The 26,764-nt window shown below is 37.7% G+C and overlaps 1 protein-coding gene across 1 annotated transcript in view; it reads left to right on the top strand.

Moving 5' to 3' along the window:
• The first annotated feature begins 308 nt into the window (after positions 1 to 308).
• LOC135084096 (IQ motif and SEC7 domain-containing protein 3) overlaps positions 309 to 26,764 on the top strand; it is a 75,957-nt gene continuing 49,501 nt past the window's right edge. The window contains exons 1-2 of the mRNA XM_063978839.1: positions 309 to 325; positions 1,058 to 1,216. Coding sequence (XP_063834909.1) covers positions 309 to 325; positions 1,058 to 1,216 — 176 coding nt within the window. The remainder of the gene's footprint in view (positions 326 to 1,057; positions 1,217 to 26,764) is intronic.

Raw genomic sequence — 26,764 nt, 5'->3', positions numbered from 1 at the left:
AGCAAGGCTGGTCAACAATCTAGGTCTTGCAATAAATCACGCCATAGATTTCATCCATAATGTGTCTACTTGTGCATCGATGTACAACATAGCGGTATGTTGGTCAGTGTATCACTCCATGGAAACAGATAACCATGACTGCCCATTTCTCTAGTTTTTATCGCATTATGTAGCCATCTTGATGTTCGCTGTCGCTGCTGCGTCATCATTCGGTAGTTTGTTATTTGAATTTCTCCATTTTATTATTCTCTGAGTGACGTCTCATTTGTGCCAGTCGTGGTTTTGTGCCAATCATCTTCTTTCTAGTAATGATTGCTTTTGTAAGGTATTTTAACTTAATAGTTACTATTCTCTAAGCATTAGGACCTAATGCATTCGTTTGATTGTTTTTGAAATATTCGAGATAACTGCGTAAATTATGTGAGGAATGTAATTAATCATTATTATTATGATAATAATAATCACACAATTGATTAAAATTAGAGTTATTGCATAATAAATGATTTTATTATGCAATAACTCTAATTTTAATCAATTATGTGATTTACTAATATCTGTTTAACAATATGAAATGAACCACAATAAATTTGTTATGCACTTAACAAAATTCCTCATCCATTTATATTATTTTTCTCAACAAAGCAACTTCATTCGTTTTCGATTAAGAAAATGTCGTTTCATTGCCCCACAACCGCTAATGCGCAAACTAGATTGTCTATTTGTAATTTGCATCGACGTGCGTAACGATCACCATTATCATTGTCTACAATTCCAAGCTGAGGCCTTGACGTGTTTACGTTTATCTTTTAGGAAATTTACTACTTCAAAATCCAAGTTGTCTGTGTTTAAAAATACAAGTGCAATAAGTAACGTTTGACAACCAAAAAGGTTTAACACGGAATTTTCCAAAGAAATCAGTGAGTGGCCAACAAATCTCTGTGTATATTACATAATCTGTGCAATAACAAAGACAACAGTGAGTGAAAACCCAGTGTACATAATCTTAATGCAATGGAAGCAAGCTAGTGAATACAATCAAGTCGTCAAGATAAACGAGTGTCAAAGTGGCGAAGTCCGAGTCGAAGCTTGTGCTAGTGGGCGAGGGTGAGGGTGATGGGTGCTGCTCCTGCACTGGCATGAGGATCGACCTTGGCGGGGTTCTGTTGGAAGCTGCCAAGCTGACTAGATCCTGGTTCTGCCAGCGGCCTGGCTACGGGTGAGTTGGTGGAAATTCTTATTAAAATCACCATATTTTTAAATACTTTTTTGAACCCCTAGTAGTGGTGAGCTAAATATGCTTGACTTTCGAGTAAGCTCACCTCAATCGGCCACTTTTACAATGCGAAAAAAACATCTAAGGAACGACTAAAATTCGCTGCCTGCTGATATTTTTCTCGATCACTATAATCTGGGTATATGCCTTGAATAGTCAAGGCGAGAGTAAATATATGCGCATTTACTGAGGGTCATACTCCTATGTACCACCCTAGACTGCATTTCACTTAACATCATGTGTGAAATACGGTCGTTATCGTCACAGACATTCTAATAATAGAGACAAATGTTAAATGTCAAGTCACACATGCTATGACACTCATACTCCTTTGCTTAAACATGACATTGTCTGTGTCATATTTATTTCTTAGTTTTTAAACAATCTTTGTATTTAGCGTTATAGTTATTAATACTTTAGGATATTATGACAGCATACCGCCTGCATCCGTATAGAAAGTTATACGATCCTTTTAACTTCACCATATTATGCGGGTAAAAGGGAAACTAACCAATTGTGCAACCTGCAATGTTTATTGCCGTTAATTTTAACATGCATTTACCTTATACATAACAATTGTTGTTATAAATAACTGACATTTACTGTTAGAGTGTTACGGTTTGATAGTCCGTTGTATTATTAAAATTTGCTATTCGGGTTCAAATATGCATTTTTAAAACTTCTATCATAATTTAGTTACTAAATACTCGGAATCCGTAGTATTGAAGCACTTAAACGAAGCAAAAATCTTGTTACGTAATACAACTATTATTTGCAAAATACAAAACAATGATAAATAGCCAAATACGTACGGCGGCAGCGATAGTCTCAAAAAAAACCAATTTACTTTAAACTAATTTAATTAAAGATATAGAAATTACAATTACAAATTAATTATTACTAGAGCGATTGACCAAGTTCGATGTTGGAACCAAAGTGATCGATGTGGCGGTGGCGCGATGGGACGCGGCGGCTCGGTGCATCACGTTCTGCCGACGCAGCTCCTCGTGTCGCCGATTGACGCAATTACTTGTTTAGCCAAAATCTAGGTTGGTACTTCGTAGGCGTTTCCCTTAGAGTGGCAGGGTGTAACACCTCCCCCCGAAGATCAGCAACTATTGGAGAATTTTCTTCGAGAATGTTGCTGTAGTGAGACTGGATACATCTCGTTGCTTATCTGAGATTTCTGCATAAGTTTCTTGAGGGCTTGACGTATTCACTTGACGTTTGATGTAGTGACGTCGAATTAATAAGCCAATAACGAGTGCGCCTGCACTTAACAGTACTACGTATAAGGGTATCGTAGTATGGTAAAGGCTAGCTTCCACAGATTTGCTTATCTCTACTGGATGCTGCAGAGATATCTTCGTGTTACTTGCGTGTAGATTTTCTAAGTTGATTGAGTTCAATTTAATGAGTGATCTCGGAGTTGATGGGAAGTTCTCTGGAGCAGTGCCGTAACTAGGGCGGTGCCAGCGGTGCCCAGGCACAGGGCGCAGACCCTGGAGGGGCGCAGAAATGACCCGACCAGTATCTAGTTTTGTTTCATGCATGGTAGTTAGTAGGTACCCTCTGTACTATCTATATCTATATGGCATTTTTCAAGCGATCTTGAAAGAACAACACTTGTAAAGGTGGTTTTATATTTGTTTGATGTGTCGTGACGACGCGTCAGAACGGTATCGGTTTCATACATTTAGTACTAGCTGGTGCCCGCGACTTCGTCTGCGCAGGATTAGTATTTCGAACAATATGTTTATAAATTGTAGCCTATGTGTTATTCTGATGTACTTATAAGCTATATTATTGTAAAGTTTCATTAAAATCCATTCAGTAATTTTTGCGTGAAAGAGTAACAAACATCCATCCATCATCCATACAAACTTTCGCGTTTATAATATTAGTAGGATGGTAACGTTCACAGTTCACACTAGTGCGTAACGTGTTGTGTTGTGATGGCTTATGTATGGAACCGATACAGTTCTGACGCGTCACGTCACGACACATCAGACAAATATAAATCCACCTTGTCTTGCTCGCAATATTACATACACAAACAAAAGTACCTATACCGTAACTATGAGACAATTTCTGTCTATATTCATTTGGAGGGCGCCACTTCTAACTTAGAAGTTCTAAGCAAATCTGTCAATCTAGCTGAGGAGATGTAAGTAATATAGTTCACGTTACGCTGTCATTGCTGACAGCCACATTCATTGGTCCTCCCTTTATCTTTGATTTTATTCATTAACTACGTGCGGCGTTACTGACGCACTAGCGTGCGAGAGATAGATAGAAAATTTATCGTTCGACAAGAGTGAAAAGGATGACTTACAAAACTAAACGATTCACAAACGTTCCATTCTGCCGCGCCGTCCCACCCAATGTTCGGGGATTCCCCGATACATCGAGAATCACGCATTCAGATAGCCGCAGTGTTGCCAGAAGGTTACTTTTGTAACCTTTTAGGTTACTTTTGAACTGCATAGGTTACACTAATGAAAAGGTTACTTTTAGGTGATTTTTCAGAAATTGTAGAATTAACTTTTACAGGTTATTCAGTTAAAAATATTAATAGTGACAATTTAAAAATTATGTCATAAACTGCATTTAAACATGAATTTGATTTATTATTTCTTTCAAAATTTCGAATTTAGGTAAATGATTGATGATCAATTGTATTCATTTTCCATCCATGAACAACCTTACACAATCGCTCCGCACGCACCCCCCCCCCAAGTAGAACGTTACTTTTTTTTATATTTCTGGTAATTTCTGACAAGAGCATTTTTCAAGGGCGCAGTTTTGAAAGCTCGCACCGGGCGCATAAAAGGCTAGTTACGGCACTGCTCTGGAGGTGGCAGGTTCATGATTTTGATAGCTGTTCCTCTTGTGCGGTCGTTGCTGTTGAGTATAGTGAACTCGGACGTTTGGAGATAACATCCCGAAGGGACGGTAGCCAGATAACTGCCTTGAAGAGTAGAGTAAGTATTCTTTCCACAGGATGTCTGGATCTTCGTTGGTTTTGGGAAGCTGACTACATAGTGTTTGTCGTCCAGTTGCTCAAGGGCTTCTCGATCGAGTAGAACCGTGGTGAGCTTGCATGTGATGTCCAGTTTCTGGGTAGCGATGAGAGTCTGGATGCAGTCAACTTGATCTTGTGGCTTGTAGTTTATTCTTATCTCGCAGAGATACCAAGTATTGGACTTCGGACATTCTGTCTCTATGTAGATGAAATCATTTCTATGTATTGCTATATAAGGAGAGGATGGGATGAGAACATTATGGTGTTTATTGGGAACAATGGCTAATTTATACAGATCATAGGAATGTGGGATAGCGATCGGAATCTTGAACACTATAACTATTTTATTTTTAGTGTAGTAAGAACCTAGTTTTATAATATCGTAATATTCTCTAAGATTGACTTCAATAACTTCGTCTTTGTTATATAAAGTCTTTAACTTATCTAACATTGATCTTAAAACTTCTAAACTTAACATAGAATGGTGCGTGCTCGATGCACGGATAAATGCTAAGAGGTTTTCTAACTTAACTAACTCCTCTGCAAGATCTTCTATATTATCTCCTAAGATTAAAAGTAACTGAGCCAGATGGGCGTATTTTACTAAATCTGTATCTCTACTTGCTTCGCTATTAATAATTAGATTAAGTACGTTCTCAATCTTTATTTGATTTTTAGAAATAGTCTCTAGTATGTTAGTGTGTTCAGTCATCCATTCTTTACTTAGACTTATGTGACTGTTAAATTCTGAAACTAATTTTTCTTCGTTACTTTGTAAAGACTTAAGAGCATTATCGTAACGCACAGCATCTGTATAATCTAGGTTTCCTGAGATGCTTTTTATGACTGATCCTAATCCGTCTATCAATCCTCGTTTAACGCGATTCATTTCAAACGTTTGCAACTGGTCAGCAACCTTTTCTAGCTTCTTACTCAGATAATCAATATGTGGTTCGTACAAGTTTAAAGTCTTATTATTTAACTGAGGCCGAACATCATTTAACTGTGATCTAACTAAATTTACCTTAGACTGTATGTAATCGATATCAATAAATTGGAGAAAGGAATGATAGTGGGATATTATTTTGGTAGGACCTAGTTTGAAAGGGAGAATGCCTGGACCGTCTTCTAAGCTGTCAAGTAGGATCTCTTGTGCGACTGCTGCCCGGAGCAGGATCATCATTATTATCCTGCAACAAGCGTGCACTATTAGGGACTCTCTTTAACCTAGACTTAGCCACGGGACCACGCTTTTTCTTAGTGTAAATATGTATAGGGAGATCGGCTAAAACAGTATCGTGAGTGTATCGCGGTGCTAGTTTCTGACGACTGGCCATAGGGTTTTTAACAAAAACGTTTTGCTCGGGATTATACGTTTCTTCGGCCTCTCTAGTTTTATTACGATTCTCCATGATCTCAGTACGGAGGCGTAGAGATGAATCTTGTATCATCTCATAAGCCTTGCTCATCTTAGCGCGATGATCTATGATATATTGTTGCAATAAATGCTCTGTTAACTCGATATCTATTGGGTCACGGGGATCGAAGTGACCAGTAATAACCTCTAAGGGTCTACATTTAGTTAAACTGTGTATCGAGCTATTGTACGCTAAGATCGCATAAGATATAAGATTTACTACCGATTCGCTGCGATGCTGCAGTTTTAATAATCGCAAGTGCTCTAACAACGTCGAGTGAAAGCGTTCTACTATTCCGTTTTCGTTTGGAGCATGAGCTAAGATCTTGTGATGCTGGATCTTATGAACGCGAGTGAACTCTAAGAAAAGCTGGTTTGTAAATTCAGTGCCACGATCTGATACTATAATTGAAGGGATTCCATGATGGGTACAAAACTTTAATACAGCCTGTACTACACTAATAGCAGTGCCATCGCGAAGATGGTACGCCTGGGCGTACTTAGAAAAAGCATCAACTAGTGTTAGGTATTTTTCTGTATCAACTGTGAATAAGTCAATGTGCAAGATTTCAAAAGGCTTGGTGGGCGGAGGAACTATGTGAAACTGTTGCTTGATTGGACTACGGTCGTATTTAGCTTGACCACAAATATTACACTCATTGATATATTTCGAGATGCTATCTTTCATCTTAGGCCAAAAATATTTATTTGACAAAGCTAAGTAACATTCAGTAATACCGCGATGGTTAGTTTTTCCTTCGTGGTATTTCTGTATTAACTCTTGCTGTCTTAGATACTCTTTAATGTTTTCAAGTTCAGCTTTAGTTAGTACAATGTTCATAGCGGAACTTTTAAAGTGGGTTTGAATAATAGGAACAATGTTAAACATCTCCAAAGGAGGGTGGATGATGATGCCTGTCTTCACTTTCGGGTTAACGTATTCTTTTATTGCGTTAACTACATCTTGTTCGAGATTAGACTTAGATAATTGAATAGCGGTGCGTGTGTGGCTTTCGAAAGGTTTAGATACAGTGGTTTTGCCTTTGATATCACCGACTACTGTGAAACAGATCTGTCTATGGAATTTATTAAGAGGCTCATCTGAAATGGGGACTTCTAAGATGGGATTCTCAGCATCTGTATGTACTGTCAATGTGTCTGAATTATCTAAAGAAGGGGCCTTCTCGGTTGGGTTAGCTACTATAGAACTGATCTCCTCATTGTGGATTTCAATGCGAGATAGCGCATCGGCGTTGGTGTTACATTTGCCTTGCTTATAGATAACGGTGAAATCATATTCACTCAGCTTTAATCTCCAACGAGTGAGACGAGAGTTGGGTTCTTTGAGATTCATAACCCATTGCAGGGGCTTATGATCTGTAATGATCTTAAATTTACGTCCAAATAGATATGGACGGAAGTACTTAGTGGCCCAAACAATCGCTAACAACTCTTTTTCAATAGTACTGTAATTTATCTCGCTGGTGTTAAGAGTTCTAGATGCATACGCTATTGGCTTGTCGCTACCGATAGGTCCTTGAGATAGTACAGCGCCTATTGCTAGATTGGAGGCGTCAGTAGTTAAAATGAAATCTTTAGAGAAATCCGGATACTGTAATATGGGATCATTTGTGAGTAGTAATTTACATTTCTCGAAACAGTTGACATAATTTGGATCTAAAGTGATTTTGGAACCTTTTTTCAAACACTGAGTTAACGGCTTAGTAATCCGTGCGAAATCTGGGATGAACTTCCTGTAGTACCCTAAGAGTCCTAGGAACCTCTTAATTTCAGTGGGAGTTTTTGGTATGGGATATTTCTTGATGGCTTCGATCTTATCCGGGTTAGGCTTTACACCATCTTTGCTGATGATGTGACCTAGGAATGCTGTCTCAAGTTTGAGGAACTCGGACTTGTCCATCTGTATCTTGAAATTAGACTCACGGAGTCTTTGGAACACCTTTTCAAGATTATTTATGTGTTCCTGTAAGGACGTACTGAAAATGATGACGTCATCAAGATACACAAGACAGATAACGTTCTGTAGACCACGGAGGACATTGTCCATAACGCGTTGGAAGGTGCTTGGTGCGTTCTTTAAACCCATCGGCATTCTGAGAAATTCGAAATGGCCGTGTTCTACGTTAAAAGCTGTTTTAGGTATATCCGAGGGTTCCATTTCCACCTGATGGAAACCACTGGCAAGATCCAGGGTGGTAAAATATTGACAGTTGCCTAGTTTGTCCAAGATATCCGCGATGTTAGGGATAGGATACTTGTCGTCGATGGTTTTATCATTTAGTTTCCTAAAATCAACGACAAGACGCCACTTAGTTTTGCCAGAGGCGTCAGCTTTCTTGGGAACTACCCAGATAGGTGAGCTCCATGCTGAACTAGATGGCCTGATGATACCTTGTTCTAGCATTTTACTAATCTGGCTCCTAACCTCTTCCCTATGTATGTACGGGTAACGGTAACTCTTGGTATAAACTGGTAGCTCGTCAGTAGTCTTGATCGAGTGTTTGATCTGATTTGTAAAAGTTAAAGCCTCGCCTTCGATATAAAATACGTCTGCATATTGAGCGCATAAATTTTGTAAGTTCGCGCGCTCTTCAGCGTTCAAATGGCTAGTCCGTAGACGCGAGAGAACGTCCGTAGCACGTTTAGATAGCTTCGTAACGCTTTGATGACGCGGGTCACGCGGTTCACTACTCGTACTATGAGGTTGACGTAATTCCCTCGTAGCATAGGTAAATTCCGTAGCATTTAGTTCGCGCTCGGTACGCGTGGACTCTACATTATAGATCTCTGCGCTAACCTGGCGGTCGACGGAAAAAATGACGTCATTATGACTTGGGTTTGATATCTCTAAATATCCGCGATTATCTTTAACGCTGGTTAAACATTCTCCTACAATGCAATTAGATATTACCTGCTCTGGGATAAACGCATCTCCGTCTCTGACATTGATAGGTAATTTAATTAATTTAGAGGAACGCCCTGGAATGATGTCTTCATACAGGTTAACGTTCCGGGAATCATAGACATGAATCGGGTTAGAAGCGTGCCGTGTAATAAGTAACTTATTTTTAAAATCAATTGACAATTCCCATTTGTTCAATAAATCTGACCCAATTAAACCGTCGAAATAATTATGGAATTTATACACAAAAAGTGTTACATCGGTCGTGTCATTGAATTCCGAGAAACACGGTAGCGTAATAGAATAATCGCACCGGCTTATTGCGTGTACATTGACGACTTCAAACGGATCGTAATTTAATTCATAATTCGAGAAATATTTTTCGACAGCCTCCGGACTTATAAACGACTGATTAGCTCCGGTGTCTATAAGTAATTTTAAAGGTGGGTTCAATATCTGAACATACGGGAGTTGTCTCTGGGTTTGCAAGTTTAATTCTATTTTGGTTTGTCTGAGCGGGCTGGCTCCTGAAAATCCTCGGCCTTGCTAGGTGAAGGACTTTCTTCCGTAATTTCACAAACGGGTTCGGTATTAAATAGTTCTGGATAATTATAATTGGGTGCATAAAAAATATCATTAGAATAGTCAATGTATTCGCAATAGGGCATGCTGTTATCGCCGTGATAGTAATCTGAGTAGCCATCGAAATAAGGTCCGTATTCATAATCCAAGCAATCATTAAAATTCATTTCTCGCGTTTTAAAGTAATTACTTGGTGGTGGATTACCAAACCTACGCCAATCATGACCACTAGGTGGTAAAGGTTTGCTAACAAAGTGGCTTACGCCGCTCATGGGTTTGGGTGCCTGATAATTAGCAACGGGTGGATTCCTATTGGGCATTCTGAACACATGACTTTGTGGATTATAATTTGGAGGTGGAGCACTGAACATCTGCTGGGTACGTGTCGGTCCACGGTTCAGTTGTGGTTGAACTGGGTTTGGTCGCCATTGCTGGGACGACTGGGGAATACGGAATGGTTGAGGTTGAGGACGAGATGGCCCTGGCATGCTAAAACCTAGAGGCTTTGAAGATGGCATTGGTGGCATGGGAAAATAATTAGGAGGGCTATAAATAGGTTTAGTAGGTGGAGGTAAAATGAAAGATTGCGATTTTCTATCGGGCAATTGCTCATTTCTCTGCTGTAAATATAAGGTATTAATTTCCTCCTGTACAAATTCTAGCGCTTGCTCTATAGATGCGGGCCGCATGCATCGAATGCGCGAACCCAGCGGTTCCTTGAGGCCGCGTAAATATGATTGCAAGGTTAATTTTTTGTATAACTGACGTTTGGCCTCTACTGTAGTGGGAACACTATCATGCAAAGTTACATATGTCATTATAGTGCTGAAAAGGGTCTGACAGCGCTCATAAAATTCTTGCGGTGTGCTATGGCCCTGAGACTGTAATGCTAAATCATTGTACAACGCGGTTTCATCGCGTTGATCGGCAAAGTTATTAATTAACGCATTTCTTATGCCTTGCCAATCGCTAGGAATGCCATGTGAATTTATAAGACGGGCGGCGGGCCCTGTGACTTTATTTAAAATGCCGTTTAATAAGGCCTGGTTTTCCAATTCGTGTCCCGGCCCTGTGTTAACGTGCCTGAGAACGAGTTGATCGCACAAATGTATGAATCGAGTTAACACGTTGGGGTTCCCGTCGAATTCCGGGAGTAATCTAAGGGATTTAAAGATGTTGTCTACGGGATCAGACATTATTTCGACTTCTTCCTCTATTACTTCCTCTATACTCCTATGTGCGTCTAGCCTATTAATCCTATCTATCCTAGGGGAATCGGACCCCGATCGTCTAGGATGAAAAATTTTGGAAAGGGATAATTACACTAGGAAAGGTAAAAAGGATTACACAGTAAAAGGAGAGCAACACATGAAAGATTCAAATGTACTCACAGTTTCATAATCTTGGTTTTCTCTGGCTATTGGTATCGATGTCTGGATGCCTGCGCTGCTGCACGTCGTAGGTTCAGGATACTCAGGATGCGACTTGATAGCCACGCGGTCGTCTTCTTCTAGAGTCTTCTCGATGAAGCGCGAGCCCGACCGTGAGTATCCTACCGACTGCGCCAAATACGTACGGCGGCAGCGATAGTCTCAAAAAAAACCAATTTACTTTAAACTAATTTAATTAAAGATATAGAAATTACAATTACAAATTAATTATTACTAGAGCGATTGACCAAGTTCGATGTTGGAACCAAAGTGATCGATGTGGCGGTGGCGCGATGGGACGCGGCGGCTCGGTGCATCACGTTCTGCCGACGCAGCTCCTCGTGTCGCCGATTGACGCAATTACTTGTTTAGCCAAAATCTAGGTTGGTACTTCGTAGGCGTTTCCCTTAGAGTGGCAGGGTGTAACAAGCCTGTCGGTGTTCAAGTTTCTGAGGTAAATAACAATACTTATAAATTAGAAAATAAAGCAATTCCTCGGAGTGCAAAGCAAGTTTAGTAAAATTTAAACTCGTTGAAATATTCAACGTTCCGGCTCGTAGTTGGTGTTAGGTTGATTTGTTTGTTTACCGGCTCCCCTAACTTCGCAACATTGTTTGTTTTAGCTTTAAAACGCTTTGAAATTACACAGAAGAGGAAAATTTCAAACTACTAGTGCTACTTTTTGCTTTTGCGACGGTCCTTGTACGTTACGTTTTGTATGAGATTTTTTAGATGAAAAAATGTTGAAATTAACAAATATTCCAGCGTTGGTTCGGAATACGGATAAAAGGTAAACTCCAAAGTTAAAGTTGACAAGATTTTATGATAATATCAATGTGCTTCATATTATTATGTGTATGAATTATAGGGATTAGGGTGGTAAGGATTACTAAGTACAGTCACGGAATGAAAAGGTTCGTCAGTTTTCAAATTGATTCCTTCAACGAATCGCGAGCACAAATTACCTTTTGAAACTATGTTACAGAATAATCTCGAGTTAGAGAAAATAATCTTTAACTGTTCGTCAGTAAAGTTCAAAATTATTCAGATCAAAGTTGTTTGACGATTTATCTTGTCAAGAAGATTATTATGATTGATAAACTAAAACCTTCTTGTTGGTTCAACCTGCCATTATTATTTCTATTAAATAAAAAAAACTGTTGTCAATTGGTCAATGACATCATTGCATGGCAGTGATGGGATAGAAAAATAAACAAGCAAAACCTTATTCGTTAGCAATTACGTCATATTTATTTAAATGTTATCAGCACTGTTTCTTGCACGGTTATGTTGGCAGGTTTGACTCTTACAGTACCTAGTGCAAGCGAAAACCGACACTAAGGTGACGAACCTTTTCATTCCGCGACTGTACAAAGACATTTTCTCTTACCTAGTCACTTTTCTCAATTTTACCTTATTTACAACTGACCTAGGTAAGTAGCTACTGCGGACTCCCCAAGGCTCACACGTTCTATTTCTCCTATTAGGTCTGTGCTTGATCTAAATCTTGATTGACCTAGGGAAACTAGGCTATACCCATCCCACTTGCTCATTAGGCCAGGCACTAAGTGCGAGAGAGATGGGGGATCTGTTTAGGCTTCAAAGGGGAAAAGTTTGGAGTAGTGCCAATCAAACTGCTTTCGTTGTAGTTTTGTTATCAGGCTACTGTGTCTCCTTAAGAACCTAGTTTTGTTGTTTTCATAAAATATTGACAAAAGTATTTGAGAATTGATATTATTCTACTTGGCTATTGTTAGAAGATGATCCAATGGTATGGTAAATACTTTGAAGTTTGAACATCAATTTACATACAAAAGAAAATGTATTTTGAAGAGTTTGAAACTACATTAGGTACCTATGTGTAAATACCAGACGTACAAAAAATTGCAGGTGTTTTTAATTGTGCATGTATTTCGTGACGGAAAATTTGAATTTATTTAGGGTTCCGTAAAACATTCATAAAAACGGAACCCATAAGTTCATGTATGTCTCTGAATGGCCGTGTATTTGTTGTCAGTTGGTACCCACCGAAAAGCATAGAAATATGACGCAGAATTTATAATTACATACTTAAATATCAACAAAATACTAACATGCTTTCTTACAGCTCAATAATAAATGCTCATAATGTCCTGTAACTAAGATAAAAGCTAATGTATTTAACATTCGACGCGTAGAGGTAAACTTAACTACCCGCATAAACTAAACATTCAAGGATGGCACCGTCCAAATTGCTGGATTCCGATTAGGTCCACCGAGACGACCGGTTTTCTACTGAATCTTTAATACCATCCCTTTTCGATCCAAATAAATCTAGCAAACAGTCCCACAGCTAATAAAAGAAGAAAAAACCCTAAATAAATCAACAATATTACTTACTCTGTTCAGTCATTATCATTTCAGCCATAGGATATCCACTGTTGAACAGGAGGGTTCAATGATTTCCACAATGACCGGTTGGTAGCGGCCTACATCCAGTGCCTTCCTGCAACTTTTAAGAGGTCGTCGGTCCACCTTGTGAGTGGACGTCCTACTGCGCTTTCTTGTACGTGGCCTCCACTCCAGAACCTTGCTGCCCCATCCTGCCGTGCTTTCGATACCAGCAGATTATTGTTTCGCCAAAAAATGGAGTTACTGCTGAAATCGCTAGCACGGCAGCATCGGTTCCCTTCTCTGTGTATATTAACAACTAATTTATATGCAGCCAGTAATTTATGCATTCATCTTTTATGTATTGGCAATAAATTAGGATAACATTAAACGAGAACCTTTGTGTATCTGAAAATATTGAAGTTACACAAAATCTTGGTAAATTCTTGTGGTTTTCAATGTATCGCTCATCAACCTTTTGGCTCATTTAAGTTTTATTGGCGTTTCACACGAATGTTACGTATTTTTAAGGGCTTTCTACTTCTTTATGATCAATCTTTACTCTTACCCGGATCATTTTGGTCTGTATTTATTTATTTTATTTTATAGAAACCAACAGCAATACATTGAAAATGTTAGTTATAAGATTTAGACTGATATCATTTGCAAAAGTGTCTGAAAATAGTGACTTGAGTTTTTTGCGCTTCTTTTTCTAGGCCCAGCACCATATTATTGACCTGAAGCAGTGCTAGGGTTAAAGAAAAAGTGGTCTATAGGAAACTGCTTACAAAAATTAAATGAACATTATGTATTTTGTCATATTATACTTTGTATTATTAAAATATCTGTATAAGATTAAAATTACAATGTACGTGAACATTGTTATGAGTCATATTCCTCCATCATTTCACAAGTCACCAACATCACTTTAAGACAAGTCACTCTTTATGACATTACCTTCAAAGTCGTAAATCAGAAATGGACAAAATTCCAGCCTTCTTGGTCCTTTTACTGAGGATCGCAAAAGGCTGGACACTTCTGCAGATTCTCTAGCACCCTCCAGTTAATCTCAGCTACGGCAAACGCTTTGCAAGTCCAAAGCACCATGCAAATACAGGCTTAAAGTTTCAGAGCATTCAGACCGCTATTAACGTTATTTTTCTCGTTTTCTGTGCTCATTTTGCTTGCAAAGTTTGCGAAATAAAGGCCAAAATTGAGTAATATGGAAGGTGTTGAGTAATTTGGACATAACAGGTACTCTCCACGGGCACAACATGTCCAATGTCCAAAAAGGTGACAACACAACTTATTCCAATTGTAACAAAGACGTATTGCGAACTTTTGGCTACTTTGGGTGTCCGTATCACGGACTTTTAAACGCTATCTTTACGGTATATGATGATGTCTCGGATTGATTCTATTTCTTAATAATATTCATTCATATACTTTAGAGACATGTTGAGTCAAACATTTTGATATTGGTGTTTGAACCATAACGTTATTATGCTACCTACCCACATATACCGTCACAATATGAAAATAATATTATGTTTAGTGTAAATGCAATGTTTTTTGTAAATGCAAATTTCCCAATACCTGTGTGAATAATGTTTAAAACTGTTTACCAACCATTCTCATGTAGGTATTTATTTATATTTTACTTTAACCTACATAAGTTAACTTTAAGATTTATAGTTCCTCATAATATCTATCTTAGACTCAAGGTCGCAAAAAGAACCTGGATGCGGGCTGCGCAGGATCGGTCGTTATAGAAATCCATGAGGGAGGCCTTTGTCCAGCAGTGGTAGTTGTTTGGCTGAAACGAATGAACGAATGATAAGACTCATATTGAAAACGAAGTAAAAGACAACAGTTTTAACTCCTTTCAATTGTGTTATCGGTAACTACAGTGTTTTAACTGCCAAGGTCGACTTCTTAGTAAGTGAAAACATGAATAAGTAGCATACTGATATTACTGATAAACAGTCGGTTTAATTTGTTCCAGCAAATGACATTTACGTGCAATACTTATTGGAGCGGTATTCGAATATTGAAGGCTACTTCGATGTGGCTCTGTACTACAGAGCTTACCTACTGTATTTTGAAACATGAAAAATCCACTAAATCTATATCTATAGAAGCGAAAGGTCACTGACTGACTGACTGACTCACTCATCACGAAATCTCAGAAACTACAAGTGCTAGGAGTCGCAAATTTTGCATGGGGTTTCCTTTTAGGACGTAGGTGCTCACTAAGACGGGATTTTGTAAAATTCAACTCCTAAGGGGGTAAAACGGGATCCATGCGTACGAAGTCGTGGGCGGCCGCTGCTAGTTCTCTAATAAATCGCATAAATCCAAATTATTATTTCACTGTTTTCTGTGACAAAGCTCTAACACCGTTTTCCTTATTGCCTAGCACAGTACGAGATTCCAAATAAGACGTTTTGAAGAACTTAAGCCGTGCAAGTCCGCACAATATTATTGGTAATTGACATATTTATTCCAACGCATTTGTCATACAATTTAACGTGTGCGATCATTATTAAAAAGAGCCTGGGGACTCTAGAGATATAGGTTTCAAATCAAATCACAATGGCTTCATTATCTCTGCTAACACAAAAGCACCGTACTAATTCAAATTGATGTCCACCTTATTAGTATCATTATATCCTATGCGACCGCAATTGTATTGGGGTCGCGTACATTTCCCAAACAAATCATTCTGCTGTAGCAGCAACTCTAATAATAAGCCGCAAACGCAGCGAAAACGAATATCCAACGTTGGCATGTTTTTGCAAGCAAAGTTAGCCCAGTTTAATAATTTTTCACTGGGCTCAAATGTGGGGTTACCAAGTCCTGCTGAAAAGCCGGACACTCCGGACAGATCGGATAGTTTAGCCGGACATGTGGAGAGAAAATCCAAAAATGTAAAGTAGGGTTTGGATGTAGAGTGGGCACCTGAGAAGTAGGGAAAACAGTACCAGTGATACAATGTGAGGCAGGTGAAGCTGAAATCATCATAATATGAAAAAAAAATGCTTTTTCCTGCGGTTTTGCCCGTGTGGGAATATCGGTCTGCTATAGCCTATGTTACTAAGGGATAAATGTAACATTCTAACGGTGAAAGAATTTTTGAAATCGATCTATAGTCTTTTTCACCTAAGATGATCCGTATGACGTTTCGAGTTTGAAAGATTTAGAGATGTCACATTACTAAACCATAGCGATTTATCTATCGATTTTTTTCGAAGAGTTAGTAAAACCTACTTTTAAAGAAATATTTTGTATAGGTGTTATTTAACAAAAAACATGTTTTTTTTTAATTACAAATATTATTGTAACAATTTTTTATTGATAATAATAATATTCAAATTTCATGGTTCGTGTTCAAAAAAACGATTCCTAAAAAGTACTGGTTCTGTTTCTTTAAATTATGTTTTTAATAACTAAGTATTCACTGCAATCGATTAATGAACCGCGGATATAATCGATTTTATTATACAAGAAATACCCCAGCACTAAATCTATTCCGTTTCACACATTGCGTACATTAAATAAAAAATATTTTTACATCGTATTTAATTAAAATATAATCAATAGACTCAGATTTTACTATATATTTCAAAACAAGTAGTTATTTTTTTTTATTATATTGCTAATAAAATACAAATATTTTTTCAAAAATATTCTGCATATATGTATTATGCGTAATATGGATAACCTTGAAGTGTCATACGGATCATCTTACGTGAAAAAGACTATAGTAGTTTTAGAGTTATTCGTAACAAACACAAAAATACAAATTTTTCGTTATACTGTTAGTAATACTTTATACTGTTGTTCTTTGGATAACTAGTGGATAATTTAAAAAATCTGTCCACGTTTAAAACGCCTAACAAAACCCGGACAGGCTGGACACCTAATTGGTCGCACACGCAACTAAAAGACTTGACCATGTCCTGCATAATCTTAAACCCTGGCCACACTACTCTGAACTGGGTCGTCTGCAGCGGGCGGGTGCATTCAGCCACATTAATCAACTCTATGCAGCTCAATGGAGGACTGGCCTCATCTCCCCACTCTATTTGACAAATAAAATCTGTTTGGAAAAGCGGTGATCCGTAACTCCTTCAGAGTAAGATCATTTTGCTCTTTCTTGGAAGATTTTTCCGAACAATTGAGCGTTTTAATGAGAAATTATTTGAATAATTGATTATACATTTATATCATAGACTAATAAAGGGTTTAAAACGGTTGCCTGCCTCCTAGACAACGTAGATTCATGGCAGTTTTATTTCCAATATCGCTTCGCTCTGTCTTTTCAGTACATTTGGTAAGATATGCATTATTTTTTTAGTTTTACCTTAAAATGATAGTAAAAGTGCGTGAATTTAACCGATATATTGAAATTGAGTATCTTCGTAAACGATTAAATTTTTATAAGGTTAAGATCTTGAAAAAAAAATCTGGAATTAACCATTAGGAAACAATCACAAGAGACATAAAGACAGTGTTAACTATTCCGGACTGTTTACAGTTACGAAGCTTAAACATCGAGGTGTAAACCTTACTTAATCCCACAGGTAACACGAGGTATCAGATGGGCACAGCTCAGATAGAACAGCCACCTCATTCCGAGATTTACGAAAAAAAAAGTATATAATCTGCGATAAACATCCATAACATCTATTAAGCATAAAATTAACAATAAAATATATGATTCTGCAAACACATGGAAATATGAAGTACGAAAGCAAGTAATGTTCTGTTTATTGAATTTTGTTTTAAAAAAATACCTAGCGTGACACTTACAGCACTCACGCAAAAATGCTCTTGAGTTTTTTTTATTGTAAGTAAGTGTTTAAGTGAAGAGCACCTTTAACAATTAGTCTGTCAATTTTAACTGCTTGCTATCTCATACATATTATTAGTAGAAAAAGTTTTATCTCGGCGTAGTTTAGACAGCAATTCAGTGCAAACAAATTGCTTATTGCCCGTTTTCACCATCAATCCCTAATTTTTAAGTGACTCTTTTTCTATTAGATTATTGTTTTACGGAATGCGTTTACTTTCCTTATTATTCTGTATTTTTGGCAGCGCTCCAACGTGCACGGGGCTCACGTACTAATTGGCGGGCTTTATCTCTGAAATTAAACGAGCAGTTAAATTTTATACCGTCGTTAATTACTATTTGGTCGAACGTCAGCCTTTCAATGAACCGGAGTTTATGGGCCAAATCTGTTACGTTAACATGACGATATTGGTTGTTATTGTATCGCGTTATTTGTTATTGTAAAAAAATAATGTCCATGTCCTGTCTTACTCTTGAGGGTAAGCTAACTTGTACTTTCATTATTTCTTAGTTCACTCAATAAATAATTATTATAATCGCATGATTAACTAATTAACTCCTATACTAAGGATACTTGCCCTGCCACACGCTTGCTGCTACCAATATAATAAAACTTTCCGAAATTACTTCGCCCGTATTGTTTTAATTTACAAAGGCTAATTAGTGGTTTGTTATTTATGTAATAATTGTTATTTGCACATCGCAAAAGGTACGACCGCTGCGGAAAACATTTGGTATGTAATTAAAATTGTAGTTCGGTCTCCGGAGCGTTTGTCCTTAGTCAGAAAAAACAGCCAATTCACTACATACACTACAAATTATTGAGTAGGTGTACATAAAAGTGAGTTTTTTTTTTTCGAAAACTTACACCTATATCACTTTTTTGATTTTGAACAACAAGACTCATTGTAGAATGCCATCATTGTGTGGCCAGCAGCAAAATCATGATAATGACCACTAAAGCTGTAGCATGGTTCAGGCTTAACGCTACCAACCGGTCAACCTGGAAATCATTTCACTAGGGAAGGCGTATTGTACAGTTGTCGACGTCTTGTGTCTGAAATAATGACGATGATGAACATGGTTAGATGGATCCAATATATTGCTTTTGCGAAGTGTCTTGGCTGTTCTATTCATGCTACGCTTTCAGCGAGGTATATCCCTCTTCGCCAACAGTAATAAATGGCATAGATGAGAAACGTTCAGTTTGAACTACGCTGTTGGCTTGTTTTGTTGTTTGAGTTCAAACTTTGGAACATCGTTTCTGGAAATCCAAGAAACATTTCCCGGGTAATTCGCTTTTGATTCGTAGCAGATATTATAAAGTAACTTCAATGGGACTTATTAACTTGTTTCTTTGCTTTGTGATTCTGCTCTGATTAATACATATTTTTCGATCTTTGTGGAAATCCTTGGAGGAGGCCTTTATCCAACAGTGGACGTCATTTGGATGAATGGAAAAAAATGTCACTTGATCAAGCATCGATTCTATAGGTGTATTTGGATGACATTTGCTGTCCAAACGATTTTTCACCAATTGTACCGATTACCTACAAAAAGAGCAGTCTCATAAAAACTTATAGCAGCTTAATTACAATGGGCTATTGTGATTGCTAACTGCCCAAGTCCTATCCATGTATTATGACCTTAAAACGAGATAGCCAGCCAGACCAAACCAGCTGGCCAGTATGTGGAGTTTAGGTCAAATCCTCCATTTGAAAGGGTCTTGCTCCTGCAGTGGAGATTTAATGACTTAATGATTGTGATGATGTAGAGAACAGACCATATGACGCTGACATAAATAGACATGTTGTAAGAAAATGTTTCGCATAATCTTGCGGAACTCCTCATCCATCCACGTCTCAGTCAGCATAAACGTAAGTTATTGTTTACCTTCTGTTAACATTACAACACATGATGAAACGGTAACACGTGTGCGCATGCGTAATATTAAAGATAACAAATCCGTGTTCTGTAAACATGAATGCTGATGGTTTAATATAAAAACATCACTATGGACTTCTGATATTAGTAAATTATGAATAAGAAGTCTTGATACTTGTAATGAAGCCGAAATTGATCGTAACTGTAAAAATACTACAGCTGCCTAGCGTTTAACTGAGTCAGCGCCTGATGAATGGGAACGGCACGGGGAGGGTATTTTTGTGACGGCCAAACGTCAGCGAGACTTCAGATCTCATTCAGATTTGTATGTTTTGCCACGTCATAATAATTATGTCAATGTTACCCTCCCGTGTCGCTTCCATACCTCAGGCACTGACTCAGTTAAAAGCCTCTGTCGTGCCCTGAGTGCCCAAGCAACTGCACTCAGGAGGATTTGATGAGTGCTGCTGACAACGCCACTCTTGTGGCGGAGTTTTGGGCTGACACTATGTAGGTTTGTTGTCGACACGAAAAGAAGAAGCCTTTGGATAAGCGCTATACTTATAGTTAGCGTATCTGGAAATAATCAAGCCATTCCCAGATTCCGTGCTCCAACCAACAGAGCAGTACAAAATGGAAGTAACAAAATGATATAACAAGTAAATCAAGGATACAAACCTAAATAAATCCATTATTTACTTCCCAGCGAGCATTAGAACCGCTCTTGGAACTGCACACTAACGATCACGAACATTACAATATGCAGAACTAACTCATCGTTACAAAATAAAAATTGGTCAGTAGTCTAACTTCCTGAACCACAAAGCGGCAAATACTTCCCACCACATAAGTTTGACGAGTACATGCATAAGAATGCTAGTGTCTTGTGCTTGTGCATGTGCATAGGTACTCACATTTTTTTCATGGCAAGCAAATCTACCCCCATTTAAAAGGCAAACGTGTGATATCACCGTACATGTGATACCATCAGGTGAGATACAGGCCAGAGCTTCCTCGTTGTGGTTTAAAAAAATCCCATAAGTAGAGTCATCTAAAAATGCATTCTGGAATATTCCTACTTTGGTTACTTACATAGTGCAATGCCAGGGCCACGAAATTTTAACCAGAAACAATCATTTGTTCTTTAACCACCTTTATTTCTACTTGACTTTTATTTATTCATATTATTATCATATTGCTAGGAATCATTATGTTTCTGTTCTCGTCTTCATCAGGTCATTTGGTCCCTACTGTAGCAGCACTTAAGCACCAGAGACAAACGGAGAATTTGGCCCACGCTTTCCCACATTTTTCCTCCTCCTCACAATTTTTTCACGTGGTCATACTGTACCTTTTTCCATGTTATTCCCGAAGCTGGGATGTAACTCCGGAGTTTCGATAACGAAGCGCCATTTCCGCCCACACAGCCAAATGCAGTCGAATTCCAAATTGTGTTTCTGCTGGTTTTCCAGCTGTTTCGAGTTACTAATAAATGATTTATTAACTAAGGTAAATTCTGAAGCAGCACGTGCAGCGTTGTGGCATACTCACGCCCGTATTCACAAACATTACTATGAGGTCTCACAGTGCGCGTGGACGCACAGGGTCGCACACGAATCAATCACAGAGCTCTATTCAACGCTGTGCGTTCGATTTGCCCTTACTGCTGTCTCTTAAGCAAGTATCGTTTGTGAATACGGATGTCAGCCACGAATATTGAGCATTTTTACTTGTCTCAAGTCCCAACCCTACCACTGCTTCGAGACATTAATATAGGCCAGTGCTGAGAAGAAGCAGCACTCAGTCATTATTGTTGTTATTTTAGGGACTCATTTCTAATAGAGTCCTGTTTGGCCACACTTACATTTTTCAATGTTTTCTTTCATCATCTCAGCCATAGGACGTCCACTGCTGAACATAGGCCTCCCCCAATGCTTTCCATGTTACCCGTTTGGTACGTAGCGTCCAGCGTCTTCCTGCCACCGTTGCGATGTCGTCGGTCCACCTTGTGAGTGGACGTCCCACGCTGCGTTTTCCGGTACGCATTGTTTTCTTTATTTGAACAGTTGTTGTTTACTAAACTTCTGAGCCAAATGAAAGATATTTCTCTTTTTTTTTTTCAATTTTAAAGCTATTGAAGCTACAATACGTGACTCTTGTAATAAGGAACCGGTCAAAGCAAATCATCTAGACATCGTACTAAAGCCAAGGGGTCTGCTTTCTTACGTTTCGTAACTATCATTTTGCAATAGTATAAGTTTGCGGATCGCTAACTCCGCAAATTGATGTCTTTCTCGAACTTTCTCTGTGGACCGACGTGATTCCGGCTAGGGTTATCTATCGGTTTATCAGGAGGTTTTAAATTAATTTAAAACATCGACGACACTCGCCGGCAATCAATGTGCGTGATGTGTTATTATAGCAGGCTGAATAGATTTGCTATACCTAATCTAGTATGACTGTAACATTTCAAAATACAATACTGGAGTTAAACGTTATCAGCTGTCTATAGTCAAAATCAAAATCAAAATCAAAATCAAAAATATTTATTCAGTTTAGACCACAAGTGGCACTTATGAACGTCAATAGAAAATAATAAAAAAAGAAAAGGTAGCCCTTATGGGGCACTTTACATGTCTCCTTATCTTTTGGGCCCTACCAGCGCTTCGAGACAAACATATGGCAAGTGCTGAGAAGAAACGCCGGAACAAACTCAGTCACCACTTATTGCCAGGAATTATCTAACGGTAAGAATAGTCAAATTTAAGTACATCAAATATGTGCAGACTGAACTGACCACGCATCCTTGTCATCAATATAGTCTCGAACCTTGTAGTACCCTTTGGGACATAAGGGTATTTTTATATGTATCTTAAATTTGTTTATTGGCGATTCGACAAGGTTGTGTGGTATTTTGTTAAATATGGTAATACATTTCCCCAAGAATGAATTACCTATCTTATGCAACCTAAATGATGGAACAGCAAGTTTATTCTTATGTCTCGTGTTAAATGAGTGGACGTCACTTTTCTTAGTAAATAAATGTATATGTTTACGGACATACGAGGGTGGTCTGAAAAGTTTCCGACCTAACATAGATACAAGATTTTTTTTCTTAAAATTTATTTTTATTTTTCTACATAGTCTCATCTACAGTAATTAGTCGGCGCCAAAACTCGGATTTATTGCGCCTAAACTGCGCCAACAGAGCATTGGAAATGTTCATTCGAACACGTCGTTGGTCTGACGTTAGCAAACGCGGCACCCAACGCGCGGACAGCTTTCTCATGCCTAAATCTTGATTTAATATGTGACAAACACGTTCTTTGGACATTTTCATTGCCTCTGCTATCTCTCTCACTTTAATTCGGCGGTCGTCTAACACCATTTGGTGAACTTTAGCGATGTTATCGTCAGTAGTTACAGTTTTTGGACGTCCCGAACGTTCATCATCTCCCAAGCTCTTACGGCCACGTTTAAATTCGGCAGCCCAAAATTTTACTGTGGTAAATGACGGTGAAGAGTCCCCGTACACAGAATCTAACTCATCTTTGATTTGCGTAGGGGTATTCCCTTTCAAAAACAAATATTTTATGACAGCTCGATACTCGATTTTTTCCATTTTCACAAAAATACTCACATCGACTCACTCAAACGACTTTCAAATAAAAACCGCGCGTCAAAAATGGCTGAAATTTTGAAGTGTTGCTGTCAAAAGATGCACAATTACATTCCCTGACTTTAATTGATGTGTGCTGCCATCTTCACGTTGAGGTCGGAAACTTTTCAGACCACCCTCGTACATAATGTTATCAAATATGTATTGCGAAGCCACAGTCAATATATTGATTTCTTTAAAAACTTCTCTAAGCGAGTCACGTGGTTTAAGACCGTATATTGCCCGAACAGCTCTTTTCTGTAAAATGAAAATTGATTCTATGTCTGCTGCTGAGCCCCACAGTAAAAGACCATAAGACATAATACTATGAAAATAACTAAAATATACAAGCCTTGCTGTTTCAACATCAGTCAAGTTTCTGATCTTTCTCACCGCAAAGGCAGCTGAACTAAGTCTTCCCGCCAAGGCAGCAATATGGGGGCCCCATTGTAATTTACAGTCTAGGGTAATACCTAGAAAGACAGTAGAGTTTATCAGTTCAATGCGTTCATTATTTACTGTAATATTAACATTAACTTGTTTGACATTAGGCATAGTGAATTTTAAACATTTAGTTTTTTTTGCGTTTAATAGCAAATTATTAGTTGTAAACCAGTCTAATACTTTGGAAAGAGCATTATTCACGTCGTCAAATATTTCCTGACGCCTGTCAGTTTTAAAAATTAAAGAAGTGTCATCAGCAAATAATACTATCTCACAAAGGTCCTTTGAATAAAAAGGTAGATCATTTATATAAATCAGAAAGAGCAATGGTCCCAGTATTGAGCCTTGGGGCACTCCCATTTTTAGGGGGGCGCCCGAAGAGTTAGTTCCGTGAATATTTACTTTTTGTAATCTGTCTGAGAGGTAAGAGTGTAATAGGCTTAAGGCCTTGCCTGATACGCCATAATGTTCTAGCTTAAATAACAGAGTTTGATGATCAACACAGTCAAACGCCTTCGATAAGTCACAAAATACACCAATAGCATCTTTTTTCTCCTGCCAAGCATCGAAAATGTGTTTGATAAGAGCAACCCCTGCATCGGTCGTACTTTTCCCTTTTGTGAACCCATATTGTTTTTCATGAAACAGTTTATTTAAGTTAAAATGAGAAAGTAGTTGATTGAAAATAATTTTTTCAAATATTTTACTGAGCGCAGGTAGTATCGATATAGGTCTAAAGTTGGATGGGTCACTTTTGTCTCCTGCTTTAAATAATGGTATGATTTTACTATGTTTCATCAGGGTAGGGAACTGACCTTCGTTAATACATTCATTAAAGATATGAGCTAAATGGGGAGCTATAAGAGGAATGATGGGTTTTATTATGTCTGTTGATATGCCCCATATATCCTCTGTCTTTTTTATATTTAGTTCTTTGAAAGTTTTTATAATAACTATGGGGTCTATTTGTCTAAATTTTAATGGGCTATTGCAAACATCAACACAACCTTCGAGAAGAGACATTGCCTGATATGAACATGAATTAAGATTGCTTGTTGTTATGATTGGTACATTTGAGAAGTAACCTTCGAATGCGTTTGCTACCTTATCATTGCATTTAATGTACCATCAGGTGAGATACAGGTCAAGAGCTTCCTCGTTGTGGATAAAAAAAAAAAAAAAAAAAAAATATACTTATTATCAATTTTTAATGCGAATGTGTCATCCCGAGATATAATTCTACAAGTTTCTTTATTAATACAATTCCAAGTAGCTTTAATTTTGTTGCCAGAGTTTTTAATTTTGTCACGTATGTAAATAGATTTTGCCATAGTACAAACTTGTTTAAAAACTTTTGAGTATTTTTTTACATATTCTATAAAGTCCGGGTCGCTACTATAGGCTTTTCTACCATATAATTCAAATATTTTTTTCCTACTAATATAAATACCTACTGTAGCCCAGTCACTGAATTTAGTTTTATTGTTTTTAATAATAATTGTTTTCTTAGGAAAAGTTTTATTGAACTCATTTTTAATTAATTCAAATAATTGCTCATATAAAATATTTATACTACAGTTAAAATAATGCAAAAGTGGGACCTTATTAGATATTTGAGATTTAAATTTGTCTTTCTGGGATGCAGTGACTGGTCTATATTCTATTTCCTTGCTCGATGGCACAAAATGGTGTTGAAATGACGCTATTTGACCGCAATGATCAGAATTAACAAAATTTATTATTGATTTCTCTAGCACTAAGCAGTTACAGAATATAATCTAAGCAAGTAGCTGATGTTGGAGTCACCCTAGTTGGTTCAGAGAAAAGATTTAACAAGTTAAAAGATTTGAATAAATTTAAAAACAGTATTGAAAGAGAGGAATCTTCTATTATATTAATATTAAAGTCTCCACATACAACTACTTTCTTTGAACTATTATCTAACTAGTCCATTTAAAAGCATTATTTCTGGGGAAATACTAACTATTCTACCTAAGGCAGTGATTTATTTTATAGAAAATTTATTTAAAATATGTAAGCATTATAAAAATCCTTCTTAGTAGTTTGTTGTTTTTAATGTGACAACCCTATCCGCAAGGTAGATGGCGTAAGGCTAAATCATACGGCACGATTCCTCTCTGTAGGATCTGCTAAGAAATATTAATGAGTACATTTCTCTTCAGAAGTGAAAGAAGCTTCTTATCTACTATGATTATACAAATAAAGATTTCAGCTATAATGTGGCTGGTAACAACTCAGGGTAGTTTTGTCAGACTTTCATGAGCAATAAATGTATTATACGTGCCTCGAATCACAGAAAACAAATATTTCTTCAATTATGTGGTTGACATGTATGTTTAAGTACAGGTGTCAGATATAAACGTGCCCTCGAAGCAGAAAAAAGAAATCTTCAACTAGCGGCCGCCCGCGACTTCGTACGCGTGGATCCCGTTTTACCCCCTTAGGGGTAAAGTTTCGTAAAATCCTTTCTTAGCGGATGCCTACGTCATAACACCTAACTGCATGCCAAATTTCAGCCCGATCCGTCCAGTGGTTTGGGCTGTGCGTTGATAGATCACTATGTCAGTCAGTCAGTCAGTCAGTCAGTCACCTTTGAGTCATATATTTAGATTATGTGCTTGACATAAGTACAACCAATAACTTCAAGACCCATCTTCTCCGAATGAACAACAAAAGTTAGTCAATTCTGTTATCAAACAAGTGACGTCATAAGTTTTTGTTGTTATATCAAGTACCAAATCAGATTGCAGGCTTCAATGCTTTAACAATACTGATGATAGACAATCAAACTTTTTCATTTTTGGAATCCAACGTAGCAGAGTAAAAATATTTTTCATCAGTATCTTTTCTCTTGAGTAAAAATACAACTGAAAAATTTCTCT

The sequence above is a fragment of the Ostrinia nubilalis genome, chromosome 25 (genome assembly GCF_963855985.1).
Source record: "Ostrinia nubilalis chromosome 25, ilOstNubi1.1, whole genome shotgun sequence".
NCBI lineage: Eukaryota > Metazoa > Arthropoda > Insecta > Lepidoptera > Crambidae > Ostrinia > Ostrinia nubilalis.
The sequence above is the reverse complement of the archived record's forward strand: the minus strand, read 5'-3'. Positions and strand labels throughout refer to the sequence as shown.